Raw genomic sequence first — 14095 nt, 5'->3', positions numbered from 1 at the left:
CACCATAACAGCTCTTATCTCATTTTCCTTTTCAGAGCCTTCCTGTACTGACTGCTTCTCAAGCTAGGTTACCCACTTGAATGCAAGCTCATCATCCAGAAATAGTGGCTATATCCTCTCTATCCTTGACTCTAGCTCACTAATTCTGCCCCTCAGGGACCTACTTAGGCCAACATGCCCCCCCACAGAGGATCACCAACACAGTTATCTCTGTCCCCTCTATGGAAGTGACATAGACCACAGGTAAACTTACTCGGCATTCCCGGCAGCTCTTGGTTAAAATTCGCTGGCCCTCGGCAAGAACTTTTCCTCCATAGATACATTTTGCTGCAAGAAAACAAAACCAAACAAAACAAAACAAAAAATCAGTTCACATCTAGTGTCATGCTGTGCTACAAACTGTCTGCAGAGGCTCCATCCAATGGCAACGTATCTCACAGGAACATAGATTCCCTGAGTCTGAGTGATAGAAACTCCATCTAATATAAAGCATGGGAAGAGCAGTAGCAACAGGCCCTGAAGCCCTCAGCCAAACTCCCAGCTTTTTTTTAGTTTACCTCACCTTCATAACAGAGCTATACAGTTAGTGGGGAAAAATAACAAACAAACAAAAACAGAGAATAAGTTCATAGTTTAAGAGATTAAAACAAAACAAGTTAGATGTCATGACCAATTAGAACAAGTTTTATGTTTGGCTTTTCTGTTTTTTGTTTTTGCTTTGTTTTGTTTTTTTGGGGGGACATTGGTGTGTGTGTGTGTGTGTGTGTGTGTGTGTGTGTGTGTGTGTGTGTGTGTGTTTACAAGTGAATGTAGAAGCATGTGCAAATGGTAGCTTTATGTCAACATCAGGTGTCATCCTTTGTCCCTCTCCATCTTACTTTTTGAGACGGGGTGTCTTACTGAACCTGGCACTCACTGATTTAGACAGACTGGCTGCCCAGTGACCTCCAGGATCTGCCTGCCTCTGCCTTCCCAGAGCTGGCATTATGTAGCCATGCCCAGATTTTTATTGGAGCACTGGGACTTTGAACCAATGTCCTCATGCTTGCATTCCTAGCACTTTACCTACTGAGGCATCTCCCCAGCCAAGTTAGTAGTAATTTTGATGCAGACATCCCTGCTATCAGATGTGCCTCTGGGTAAAAGGCATATATTCTGTTCACCAAAACTTCACATCACAAAGAGGATCCCCTATGCGCTTCTTTACGATCATGGGAGGTGATTGCCCTAAGCCTAGATGCACTTAGACAACTAAGACATTCTAGCCAACCTGGCCAATTGTTACATCATCATCCTGGAGGGGAGGCCTTGAGAAAGGTGAGCTGTGTGTGCTAAGAGGGAGGCCAGAAAGCAGAAGTCAGCCCTGTACAAATTTTCAAAGAGAAACAACTCAATTTAGATTCTGCCCAGGCTCGGTCCTTGGCTGCACTTGCTGACTCACTTTATGCATGTGCAGAATATGTCAATTTGCTATGACCCCTCTCTGATTCTACTAGATTTCGCAGCCACTTCAAGAGGAGCAGAAAGCAAAGGTCTGATTGAACTCTTTCCAGGCCTGATAAGGGCCCTGCTTGCCCTGGCTCTCTAGAGAAACAGAAATAAATACACACTTGCATTTAGTTCACAGACCTGCTTCACCTCTCAGGCCCTTTCTGTATCTATTAAAACTGGGTTGATTACATTTGGTTGGTGCCTGGCTCTAAAGTCTTCTCATTCTCGCATAAGCATCTTCCCAACCCTCTCTTCATAGGCACAGAAAGCGGAGAGCTCAGAAACAAATGCTGGTCTACTTACCGCACCCCCTGTAGGGTACATGGTGTGACATGCTGCCCAGAGCCCTTTATGACAACTGACATACTTCTACAGCTGTTGGAACAAAGTCACTCAACAACCATCAGCCAACTGTTGATCTAAGATCTGTGCTATGTTATGGAGTGGCTTTAGGCCACTTTGCCCAAAGTCAAGACTCCATCCTAGACCAGCATTGATGAAAATGACAGAGAGCCCTGCCTTCCTTGCCTGTCTCGGGATGACTCTGGAATGCCGTGCTGAGTAAGGATCCCAGTGGGAAGAATTGAGGCATTTGCTCTGCATATATTGCCAACCTACTTCTTCTGCCTGACTCTGCTTCCTTTACACCCGTTCTGACATGGCACTGATCCTGCATGCCTTTTCTAATAAAGCACGTGGAAATGTCCACAGTAGGCTGTTTCTGGTCCACAGCTGGCGTGCAGCAACCCACACCAGCCAGCTTCACCTTCATGCTCTCTTCTCAGTGGATGGCACCACTGTCTACACCAGATCCTTCTATGCCTACCTCTTACTCTAGCTTGTGCCCAGTGACTAACTGAGCCATAGCAATGCCTCCTCCTCAAGTTATTTTTCTCCATCCCCCACTCTGACAATGTCTTCATTCAGACCGTCACTGCCCCTCTTCTTCAGCATTACCACAACCTCCTTGTTCTAACATCAGCCTTTTCCAGTCCTTCCACAAACAGGAAGAAGAAGAAGAAGAAGAAGAAGAAGAAGAAGAAGAAGAAGAAGAAGAAGAAGAAGGAGAAGGAGAAGGAGAAGGAGAAGGAGAAGGAGAAGGAGAAGGAGAAGGAGAAGGAGAAGGAGAACAAGAACAAGAACAAGAAGAACAAGAAGAAAAGTGTCTTAAAACCAACTTTGAACCCCTATTAAAAACATTAGGTGTTCCCTGACACCTTCAGAGACAAAGTTGAAAATCTTGAATTGAACAGATAGCTCATTCTGTCAGCTTTTCCTTATCTCTCAAAACTTGAAAAACTTACCAATCTCTGTGCTTTTACTACATCAAACATTCACATCCCATCTATGCCATGGCTATGTTTTCTCCCACTACCAAGTTTTGCATATATTCTCATCTTCAGATCTCCATTACCCAATGACACCTACTGTCTTAGTGCTCCTAGCTCTGTGATGAAATACCATGGCCGAAAGCAACTTGGGGAGGAAAACATTTTATTTGGCCTATACTTCCACATCACTGCTCATCATCAAGAAGTCAGGACAGAAATTCAACCAGGAGAGGAACCTGGAAACAAGAGCTGACACAGAGGAGTGCTGCTTCCTGGCTTGCTGCTGGTGGCTTGCTTAGCCTGCTTTCTTACAGAATCTTGGACCACCAGCCTGGTGGTGGCAGCACCCACAGTGGATCAGGCTCTCCCACACCAATCACTAATTAAGAAAATGGCCTGCAGGCTTGTCTACAACCTGACCTTACAGAAGTATTTTCTTAATCAAGGTTCCCTCCTTTCACATGGCTATACCAAAACTAGCCAGCACAATTGACCCCTTGTCATCTTGACATACAAGCACATCACTGTTAAGTCACAGTCTTTTCTTTCTTGTTCATCTCTAAGACTGCATATTAATAAAGACATCACAATATGAAACATCTTACAAACTTCAAAAGTCCCACAGCCTTACAAATTCAAACTCTTTAAAAAGTTTACTTTTTAAAAATATCCACTCTTTTAAAGTCCAAAGTCTCTGTAAAACTGCGAATTATCATTTTTTTTTAAAGTTTAAAATCTCTGGATTGTGGGCTCCTAAAAAATTAATTATTTAATTAAGTTCTTTTTATACTTCAAGAAGGAAGAACTGGGGCACATTCACGATCTGAACAAAGTAAAAGCAAACTTCAAAAGTGTAAAGTAACTCAATGTCCACTCTCTCGGAACCCACGATCTTCCGGGCTCCTCCAAGGGCCTTGGGTCACTTCTCTGACTTGCCTTCTACAGCACACACAGCCTGTCTTCCAGCCTTTGGCTGGCTCCAGTCCATCTCTGTTTCTATTCTTGATGGTTATCCTATGGTAGCATCATCTCCTGCTGCAACTGGGCTGCACTTTGACTAAGCACCTCCCCTGGGCTCTCTTCACAGTACCCAGTCTCAACTTCTCTCCATGACCTTTTCAATTCTGGGTCTTCTACTACCATTACTGAGGCTGTAGCTTCTCACAGTGCCAAACCTCAACAGCTTTTCATGAACCCTTCAGGTCTCCAAAACTAGGAGCACCTGGGTGACTACCAAGTTGAGCTACCAGTGCAAGGTAGAACCTTGCACATCTCTGGAACACAGCTTGTGTGTGCTGACCCTCAAGAAAAACTTCTCAGAAGAATTCGCATCAATGACACTGTTCTCTTCTTAATCACCAATAAATTCTCAGCTCCAGTTGACGAGCATCAAGTGTCCCACCCAGTCCAGCAAAGTTTCCCCTTGGTAGTTCTGCTGTCTCATTATTCACAGATTCAGCCCCAGACAACCAGAAACACAGATTCTCAACTCAACTATAGCTTGCTCAGCCTGCTTTCTTACAGCACCCAAGATCACCATTCAGGGATGGCACCACTCAGGATGGGCTGAGCCCTCCCATACCAATTAGTAATCAAGAAAATGCCCTACAGCCTTCCCTGCACTCCAGTCTTATGGAGACATTTCTCAACTAGCTTCCCTCCTCTTGCTTATGTCAAGTTCACATAAACCTAGCCGGCATACCAACACTACAGCCATCCCTTTTCATCTTCCAAACATATGCTCATCTGATTCCACCCTTCCAACATATATAGCCATACATTTATACCTCCTAACATATGTGTGTGTGTGTGTGTGTGTGTGTAAATTTTCACCCTTCCGAGATATTTATTACCTTATGCCCCAATCTGTCTCCACTCTCCTCACATATAGCCATCCATTTCTGCTGTGTGTGTGTGTGTGTGTGTGTGTGTGTGTGTGTGTGTGTGTGTGAGCGCGCGTGCGCACACACTATGTTGTGTTTGGGTGGATAATAACGACCATTTATTAGGGTGGGTGAGTGCAGGATGGGAGGGTTTTTATATTGTGCATGGGAAGGCCGAAGATCAGGTGTCTTTCCTCTGCTGCTTTCATCTTTGTTTGTTGCTTGCTTGGTTGGTTGGTTGGTTGGTTTTTGTTTTTGAAATATTAAACTCTCATTAAACATGAAAATCATCACTTCAGCTAGGCTGGCTAGCTAGCAAATGAGTTTCCAAAATATGCTTGTCTCTGTGTACAGACATGGCTGACCTCATAGCTTCATGCCACTGTGTTCAACTTTTTGTATGGCCCTGGGGATCCTAACCCAGGCCCTCATGTTTGCACTTTACAGACTAAGCCATCTCCCCAGCCCCAGGAAGTTGTTCTTGACCCTGAACCCTGAATAGCTTCCCTTCTTCCTGCTTCCATCATTCTTGGGAGCAAATCCTAACAGAGCATGTATCACACTGTGTCTTAAAGACACACATAACTTTACATCTTTCCTGCTGCCACCTTCATGAGAGTCAGAACTGTGTGTACATAATTGCTAATCCCACCTCGAGCTCAGTGCCTCTCTGGGCTTATTGTTGACTAAAAATAATAAACAGTGTTTCAACATAACGAGCTCAGTGAGTAACAAACCTCCTACCAATCGGCCTGCTAGGAGTTACTGCTACAACTACATGTAGCTTCGAACATCAGAGCAACCGCGGCAATGTAAGAGAAACAACACAATACCCTAAGCGACTCTCCTTGTCTCCTTGTTCCTTCCTTTTTAAAAACTGTCCTTTATGCCTCAGTGTTCTAGATCAATCTGTGACCGTGACTCATTGCTCCTAATGATACTCTGGGTTCCCCTCATTGACTTACAATGGAAGAGCCCCGTCTCCAAGGCCCTGAGATTCCTGTGTGATAAATTCCCACACTCCTAAAGACAGCAGCTGCCAACTTGGCAAGGTGGGTTGCTGCAGAGTGACAGTTCTGCTAAGCACACTCCCGTCAACGCTGCCATCTGTTTCTTGGCACAGGCCAGGAAATGCGGAAATTCTCCTTTTCTTTCCCTTTGGCCCCTCGCCGCTCCACGGCGGCATTACCTTGCCACTCCACGGCGGCATTAACACACTTGCTACCCCCGTCCTGAGACATTCAGCTGCCTCTTTTCTTCTCTGGCAGGCTCATCCAGACCTCCTAGCTGGAGATTTTTAAAAATGCCCTACTGTTTATACCACACTCAGAGACACATCCTGCATCCACCGGGCTAGTGTAAAAAAATAAATGGCTGATGAATTTTATGCCCTCACATCGTAGGGAGCTTGGGGAATGATACCAGCATGTGTCTGGGTACCTGCCCCACTTGCCGCTGTGTCAGGGTTAAGAAAGTGCACATGACATGGATGCCAGGTGTCCAAGAAATAACCTCAGACAACTTTCAGAACTGGAAACTCCCCCTTTGCTTTTTCATGTTCTTTCCTCATCCCCTGATAGCATCGTGTCCTTCCCTGGCGCTCCCTGCCTTATGTATAACATCAGTCCTCATTATCCGACCTCCTGATCTGCAGCCAAAAGACTAATTTTTGATGTCTGAGGAAATTCAAGCATACGGTGAGCCAGGCCCTGCTGCCTTTGGCTAGGCACTGGAGAATTCATTCCTCCGGCTTTCAGTGTGAGCAGAAATGCAAACGGATACCTGGAGCCCTTCACGTCACACCAGGGACATGCAAAATAGACTATTTCACAGTGTCCAACCATGAAATTGAAACCTGGCCCCAGTACGCACTTCCGCATGATGTCAGAAATGAGCATTCTGGGCACTTAGAGACAGTTTATTGTTCTTCTCCACCCACAGGCATCCGGCCTTTTGGATTTGACCTTGGTTTCTTGAGTACAGGTGCTCGACACTTTTGCCACTTGGGTGCACAGCGAATAAGCAATTGACAGGTACTGCTTTTGATGTCCCTGTCATGTGCATACCAGAGGTCCCTCTGTCCACATTTAGGCCTTTGTTCCCTCACACATGTCAGCCATCCCTGAGCATTTGGTGACTTTGAATGTCAGAGTCAGCACTCTGCTTCACACTTTCAAAATAAGTGGCAGATCAGAAGAGCTAAACACCCAAGGAGTCTCCCAAGCTCAGTACATTGCTTCACTAAGGCCCCAAACCTCCCCTGTCTGAGCAGGACACCCACATCAGATGGGTGTCACTAAGGCTTCTCTAACTCACAGGTATAAAACAGAAGGCATCTCTCTCTCTCTCTCTCTCTCTCTCTCTCTCTCTCTCTCTCTCTCTCTCTCTCTCTCTCTCACACACACACACACACACACACACACACACACACACACACACACACATCAAACTGCCTCTTCCCTGGGCCCCATCTCTGTCCTTCACTTTGCTTGTCTCCTCTGGGCTCTTGTTCAAAATGATGGTTCCTGCTCTCTCACAGACACTCCCATAAAGCAATGCTTATATACCATATCCTTTAGCCGTCAGCCACAGCCACCCTTTCCCTTCCTCTCCCCAGGCAGGCTCTGCCTGACTGCCACATCACCTTTTCCTGGAGTATGTCCAAGTCCCAGGCTTGACCAGTGCCTGCAGCTCTGCTGACCCAATGCTCTTCTTTAAGTCATTTCTCCGAGCATACCATGGCCTTGCTTGAGCACTTCATTTAAAAAAAAATGTCTATATGTGTGCACCTGTGTACCTGTATGTATACCACATGCACGTAGGTGTCCAAGGAGGCTAGAGGGCATCAGATCCTCTGGAACTGAAGTTACAGGCAACTGTGAGTTGTCATGTGGATGCTGGAAAACAGCCCTAAGTGTTTTGCAAGAGTAGCCAGTGTTTTTATCCACTGAGCCGGCCACACAGTGGATTTAATTATTAAATCAAAACACCAATTCTGTTCAATTCCATGATTTTACATGTGTGTTTTCCTCTGATATGTAGATTCTTACTCAGACACCTAAAAAACTTCTCATTCCTAAGTACCCTGTTAAGCTGTTGCCTATGAAGCATCCCTAAAAATGCATGTGTGTACATAGCACTAAAACTGTCACACTTCGGGTTTGGATGCTGCAACTTGTTTGGATGCTGCAACCTGGCTCATGGGGAGCTTCTTTGGTGTAGGGAAGGCTCTTTCACAATTATTCCAGACATCCAAACCCAAAAGTACCTAAGGAGAGGTCTATGTAAAGACCAGAAAGAAATAAAAGATCTTTCAGGCCAGAAGTTATCAAGCCTTTAACTTTAGAGGTATATTCAATATTAATTTATTGCATTTGTATTCCCTCTCACTTAACCTCTGACCACATCAAAGCATCGCTGAGACTCACTGAGAAGATGGCCTCTTTCCAACCAATGTGGTCTGAACTCCACATAAATACAAAACTCTACCATTGTCATTAGGTTGTGCCTCAGCACCTTGGGAAAAGGGAACAACTTTCTGGGACCATCTCATAGCTTGGCACTTCTCAAGTGCGCTGGAATACAGAAAAATGCCCATCTCTCTCATATATAATAAAGAGAAATTAATTATATGTAACAAATGTCTTGAAGGCCAGCAAGATGGCTCAGCAGGTAAAGTCACTGATTGCCAAGGCGGATATGAGTTCATTCCCTGAACACACACGATGGAAAGTGAGAACTGATGGCCACAAGTTGCCCTCTGACTCCCGCATGTACCTACCCCGACCCCCTTTAAATAAATGCACAGCATCATAGTCTTCCTAGTGTCCGTTCGCAGCTCGATCATTCTCCGTTGGATGATCTTATACTAAGGAAATTCAAAATAATCAAAAAAGTGTTTCTGTATGAAACGCATTATCATAGAGCCCCTTATAACAGTGAAAACTGGAAAACAACCTAGACTTTTGAGAACTTGGAAGTGGTTACATGTAACAGGAAAACACTGGGAACCTGAAACTCTAAGATCCGTTGTCTTTACAGGTATGTGGATGCGTTTAGGTGATGATGGTTAAGTCATCAAAGTAGAATATGTAAGTCCCATTTGTTTGCCTGCCTGCCTGCCTGCTTTTTTTGTCTGGGGTGTTGTTTTGCCGTTGTCATTTTTTGAAACAGAGTCTCATGTAGCTAGGCAAGCCTCAAACTCAAACTACCTAGCTGAGGGTGGCTTCGGATTCCTAACTACTCTACTCTGTGTTCCCACTGTGGGACTGCAGGGTAGGTAGCCCCCAGCTCGACTGCCACATTTCTACCCAGAAGTTTTCTCTGTACATCTTATGCATTTTTTATGAAAAACCTAGAGGGTTTGTATTCAGCAAAGCTCGATAGCCTTGTGGCCTTGGGAAACTGATTCCCTTATGCCTGAGCTTCTAGTAAAATGGGATGTTTAGAATATGCTACTTGATTTATTTTTTCTAAGATATTTTTATCTTTTTTAATTTTTCTTATTAATTTATTCTTGTTACATCTCAATGGTTATCACATCCCTTGTATCCTCCCATTCTTCCCTCCCTCCCATTTTCCCCTTATTCCCCTCCCCTATGACTGTGCCTGAGAGGGATTTCCTCCTCCTGTATATGCTCATAGGATCTCTTCTTGGTAACCTGCTATCCTTCCTCTGAGTGCCACCAGGTCTCCTCCTCCAGGGGACATGGTCAAATATGAGGCACCAGAGTACATGTGAAAGTCATACCCCACTCTCCACTCAACTGTGGAGAATGTCCTGTCCATTGGCTAGATCTGGGTAGGGGTTTGTAGTTTACGGCCTGTATTGACCTTGGCTGGTGCCATAGTTTGAGCGGGACCCCTGGGCCCAAATCTGCCGATCATAATGTTCTTCTTATAGGTTTCTAGGACCCCCTGGATCCTTCTACTTTGCTCTTCTCCCATGCTTCTCTCATCTAGAGTCCCAATAGAATGTCCTCCCCTCTGTCTCCGTTTCCTGGTAAGTGAAGGCTTTCGTGGGACATGCCCCTTGGGCTAATATGCAGATATAAGTGAGTATAAACCATTTGAGTCTTTCTACTTCTGGGTTAACTCACTCATTGTGATCATTTCTAGCTCAATCCATTTATCCATAAATTTCAGGAATTCCTTGTTTTTAATAGCTGAGTAGTATTCCATAGTGTATATGTACCACAATTTCTTTATCCATTCTTCTAGTGAGGGACACTTAGGCTGTTTCCATGTTCTGGCTATTATGAATAAGGCTGCTATGAACATGGTTGAGCGAATTTTCTTGTTGTGTGCTGGAGCATCTTCTGGGTATATTCCAAGGAGTGGAATAGCTGGGTCCTGAGGAAGCCCTATTCCCAGTTTTCTGAGATAGCTCCAGACAGGTTTCCAAAGTGGCTGCACTTGTCTGCATTCCCACCAGCAATGAAGGTGTGTTCCTCTCTCTTCACATCCTCGCCAGCATGTGGTGTGCTACTTGATTTATTGAGCAGAGCTGTCCAGCATAACCCATCATCATACAGCGGGCGCGTGCAGCAGTCTCTCACTCTTAGTTTACCTTGCGTTCATCTCACTGTCTCATTGTAAATAGTGTCCTCTGCAATGGTGGTGAAGGGTAAATTTTAAGATTTTTTTTTTAATGTACACACACGGGTGCCTGTATATATGTATGTGCGACATGTTAGTACCAAGGCCTGGAGAGACCAAAAGGAGGTGTCACTTCCCTTAGAACTGGAGTGACAGATAGCATGAGATGCCATGTGCGTGCTGACAGTTGAATCTGAGTCCTCTGCAAGAGCAGCAAGTGGTCTTAGCCACTGAGCCAGCTCTCTAACCTGGAAAGGCATTTTTAAAATCATCAGTACTTGGATTGGCCAATGAAGAAAAAAAAAATGTTTCAGTGTTTTAAATTAATTTCCCATAAAAGTACCCTAATAACAACAGATATGCCCAAAGCCTCAGAAAAACTAAGTGCAGAGTTTGTCCCTTAACTTCAAAACTAGAAGACTGAGCCACGTAAACTTGGGTGTTGTGCATTCACACTTCAAGTCCAATCTGGTGTTTGAGCCTGGAGAAGCGACTTGGTCACTTCAGACATAAGAAATGGGGGACAGTGATTAGGGTGGGTGCAGGGCCATGTCTGAAGAGGGGAAGCCTGCACCTCAGTGTCCGCTGCAATGACAGGGATGGAAATGTTCAGCCCTGCTTATCCGGTATCAGATCAGCTGTCACCACTTTAATTCCTAAATGTTAGCTGGGTCCTGAAGGAGAGGAAAAGAAATAACTCAAAAAAGCACAGAGGATCATTCTGACCCTCGGAGAGTACTTACGCCTGCAGACTTTACAACACTGGCCGGAAATGTGCACAGGAAGCGAGTCTGGGGAACAGTTGAGTGGCGGACAGGACATCCTTCGGCACTCCACTGCACCACTCTGAGAAGGGAAAGACAGAGAGAAAGGGGCCTTGAGGTGTCCGCTGAACAAGCCTGTTTCTGAAAAAGTTCATCTCTCTTCTCCAGAACCTCAGGAGACACAGCAGTGTGGAGAATACCCAGGCTCCTCCATAGCCACAAATAAAGTGTTCTCTCCAGCCCGAATGAACCTGCGTCACCTCAATTACTTTTCTGATAAACATCGCTGGCTTCAACCATCCACCCATGTGGACTAAGTAGATTAGGCAGAAAACAAAAAGCCTATTTCTGTGAGAATATAAATAACACCTTTCGCAGACCCTGTCAATCACTTTTAAGGCTCTAACAATCCATTTGGTGTTTTCCTGCACAAACAATGGCATTCTTTAGATATTTATCAAGTAACTTCAACAGGGCAGGGTTTACATACTAATTTAGAGGTGGGGTTCTTCTGATTTTTCTGAAGCTGGAGGAGTCTGCAGATGATGGATATTCTTTAGGGCAAAGAGAGGAGGGGCATCTGTAGTTTTTAGGAATAGACATCTTGCACGATTATAATACAAACCTTGGGAGATTAATTAAACTGTTAAAAGTTTGTGGTGGGGAGGGGACCTAGAAAGGTGACTCAGCCCTTAAGAGTGCATACCGCCCTTTCGTGGGTTCTGGGTTCACTTCCCAGCACTCATGTTGGGTAACTCATAAGCACTTGTAACTCTAGCCCCAGAGGAACTGGAACACTAGTGGCTCCTGGGACAACCTACAGTCACACGCACCACCCTCACACGCAGAGGCAAACATGAGTACACATAATTAAAAATAGTGAAATTAAATCCTATGTACTCTAGGAGAAAGAAGCAGGGAATAAAGCGCCTGTTAAGTCTGGAAATCAAAGGAAGGTTCTGCCTCCCTCCAACCCTGACTCTCAAAGTCCAGATAGTAAGCTACCTAAACACAAAGTTAGATCAAAGCGTATCTAAAGAAGTAGACTTCCGTTTCCAGTATTTGGGAATCGCTGCAGTTAGTAAAGGAGAGTCGGTACAAAGGGCGCAGCGTATGTGCTAAGTAGCCGAGCCACACTCTGTCCCGCGAGACCTGTGCCTGGATGAGAAGACTTTAGCTAGGGACTTACTTTGCATGTGCAGTTCCTGCAGTTGTCACCATCCACCCAGGAGTCTTGGTCCCTGTAGAGCAGCCCGCTCACTTGGCAGGTCTTCTCACAGTGGCAATTTTCCAGTTGACCAAGTCTTGTCTCTGCATAATTCAGCTGCAGAAAAGATTTAGTGAGTGTAATTTGTGTGATTCAATTGTACTGTCCCAGCAAAGCTAATAGTAAGAAGGGGGAAAAAATTATCCAAGCAGGGAGAGAGAGAGAAAAAAAATTTGCTGAGTAATTTGCTGATTCTTAGAAGAATCTATTTTCTAGTTTTCACAAAGGTAAAAAAATCACACTAAATTGAAGACATGTTGTCTCCCGTGGTCTAATGAACATCAAATGAGACATTAAATGACATCTCTGGTGCCTCGTGGGTATCCATGACAGCGTGTGCTTATAGCGCAAACCACACAGATGTGCTGGCAATGAGGGTGATCTCGGGAGCTGATTAGGATGGTGAGTAGAGATTTAATTGAGCAGCCTGGTGCACTCACATCTGTCTCCCACGTCCTCTCTGTGCAGTTTGCAAGAGCGAAGACATAACTTCCCTTTGGATGAAAATTCTGGGGACTTGCAGCAAGAAAAGAAAACCACTAGAGAGCTAAGTGTCAGGTCAGTGTCCCCACACAGAATACCCTGAAATGCATCTGAACACTCAGAGGAAGACCAGGAAAACAAGAACCACCACCACCCCCAGCTGAGATGAGGAGTTTTTGTTTGTGTGCTCCTTTGCTTGCTTGCTTATGGGAAAGGAACAGGGATGGCTCAGTAAGTACAGTGTGTGCCAGGTAAGCACGACGTCATGAGTTCCATCCCCAGCTCCCAGGTCAAAGCTGGGTGCAGCAGTTGTCTGTAGCCATGATGTGAGGAAGATGGAGACAGATCTCTGAAGTTCATTAGCCAAACTAGTGAAGCGATGGGCTCCTAGTTCAAGGGCACACACACACACACACACACACACACACACACACACACACACACACACACACACACACTTCTCTGGGAAAGTTTTTCATTGCTATTAACCAGAGTCTTAATCTACCTACATTCGAAGGGAAAAGACAGCTCATGCAGCCTCATGGAAGCCCAGAGCATGATTATCTCGGGGGCTGGCACACTCATCACCCTCCAGTGAAAGCTGCTTTGGAGTCAGCTTAGCATGTCTGAAACAATCCTCTTGATATGGAATTTAAAAAAAAAAACCTTCTCCTTTCCCCTCTTGGATGTTTTTTCTTTGACCTCATCCTAAACAAGCCTTACCATAAGACAGCTGAGGTCCTCATGGTTTCACCTTGCCCTTGACCCCAGTCCGGGCAAGTGTTACCTTTGGGCATCTAAGGTATCCCTGGCCTCACTAGGTTTAATTAAAAGCACCTCTGCATGTGTCTCCAATTCTTAACTGATCTTCATTTAGCCATCTAGCTTACTGAAGTTTTCCTTCAAAAACACAGCCTAGAGCTGAAATGCTGCTCAGTGGGAGAGCACCTGCCTGGCATGTGCGAAGCCTGTTTTCCTCCATGGCATCACCAGAAAAGGAAGGAAGGGAAGGAGGGAGGGAGGGAGGGTGGGGAGAGGGAGGGAGGGAGGGGGGAAGAAGGGAGGGAGGGGAAGAGAAGGAAGAAGGGAGGGAGGGAGAAGAGAAGGAAGAAGGAAGGAGAGAAGAAAAAGAAAGACAAGGAAAATCAACGAACACCTGAGGTGTGGGGTATCCATTGTGACATCCATATGGAAGACTGACTCAGCCTCCCCATCTCCTACTTCCCTCACATGAAGAGTGTCCTCACAAGAATCAAGTACCAACTCCTAAGTTCTCTT

General features: G+C 45.2%; 1 protein-coding gene across 2 annotated transcripts in view; it reads right to left on the bottom strand.

The window, feature by feature from the left end:
* NELL1 (neural EGFL like 1) overlaps window positions 1-14095 on the bottom strand; it is an 843592-nt gene that overhangs the window by 591223 nt on the left and 238274 nt on the right. For both annotated transcript variants that reach the window (XM_084773584.1, XM_084773585.1), the window contains exons 8-10: window positions 12257-12391; window positions 11047-11149; window positions 254-327 (exon numbers count right to left, since the gene is read on the bottom strand). In XM_084773584.1, coding sequence (XP_084629710.1) covers window positions 254-327; window positions 11047-11149; window positions 12257-12391 — 312 coding nt within the window. The remainder of the gene's footprint in view (window positions 1-253; window positions 328-11046; window positions 11150-12256; window positions 12392-14095) is intronic.

The sequence above is a fragment of the Acomys minous genome (assembly GCF_964271855.1).
Source record: "Acomys minous genome assembly, chromosome: 2".
NCBI classification, from domain to species: Eukaryota; Metazoa; Chordata; class Mammalia; order Rodentia; family Muridae; genus Acomys; species Acomys minous.
This window is presented reverse-complemented; position numbering and strand designations above follow the sequence as displayed.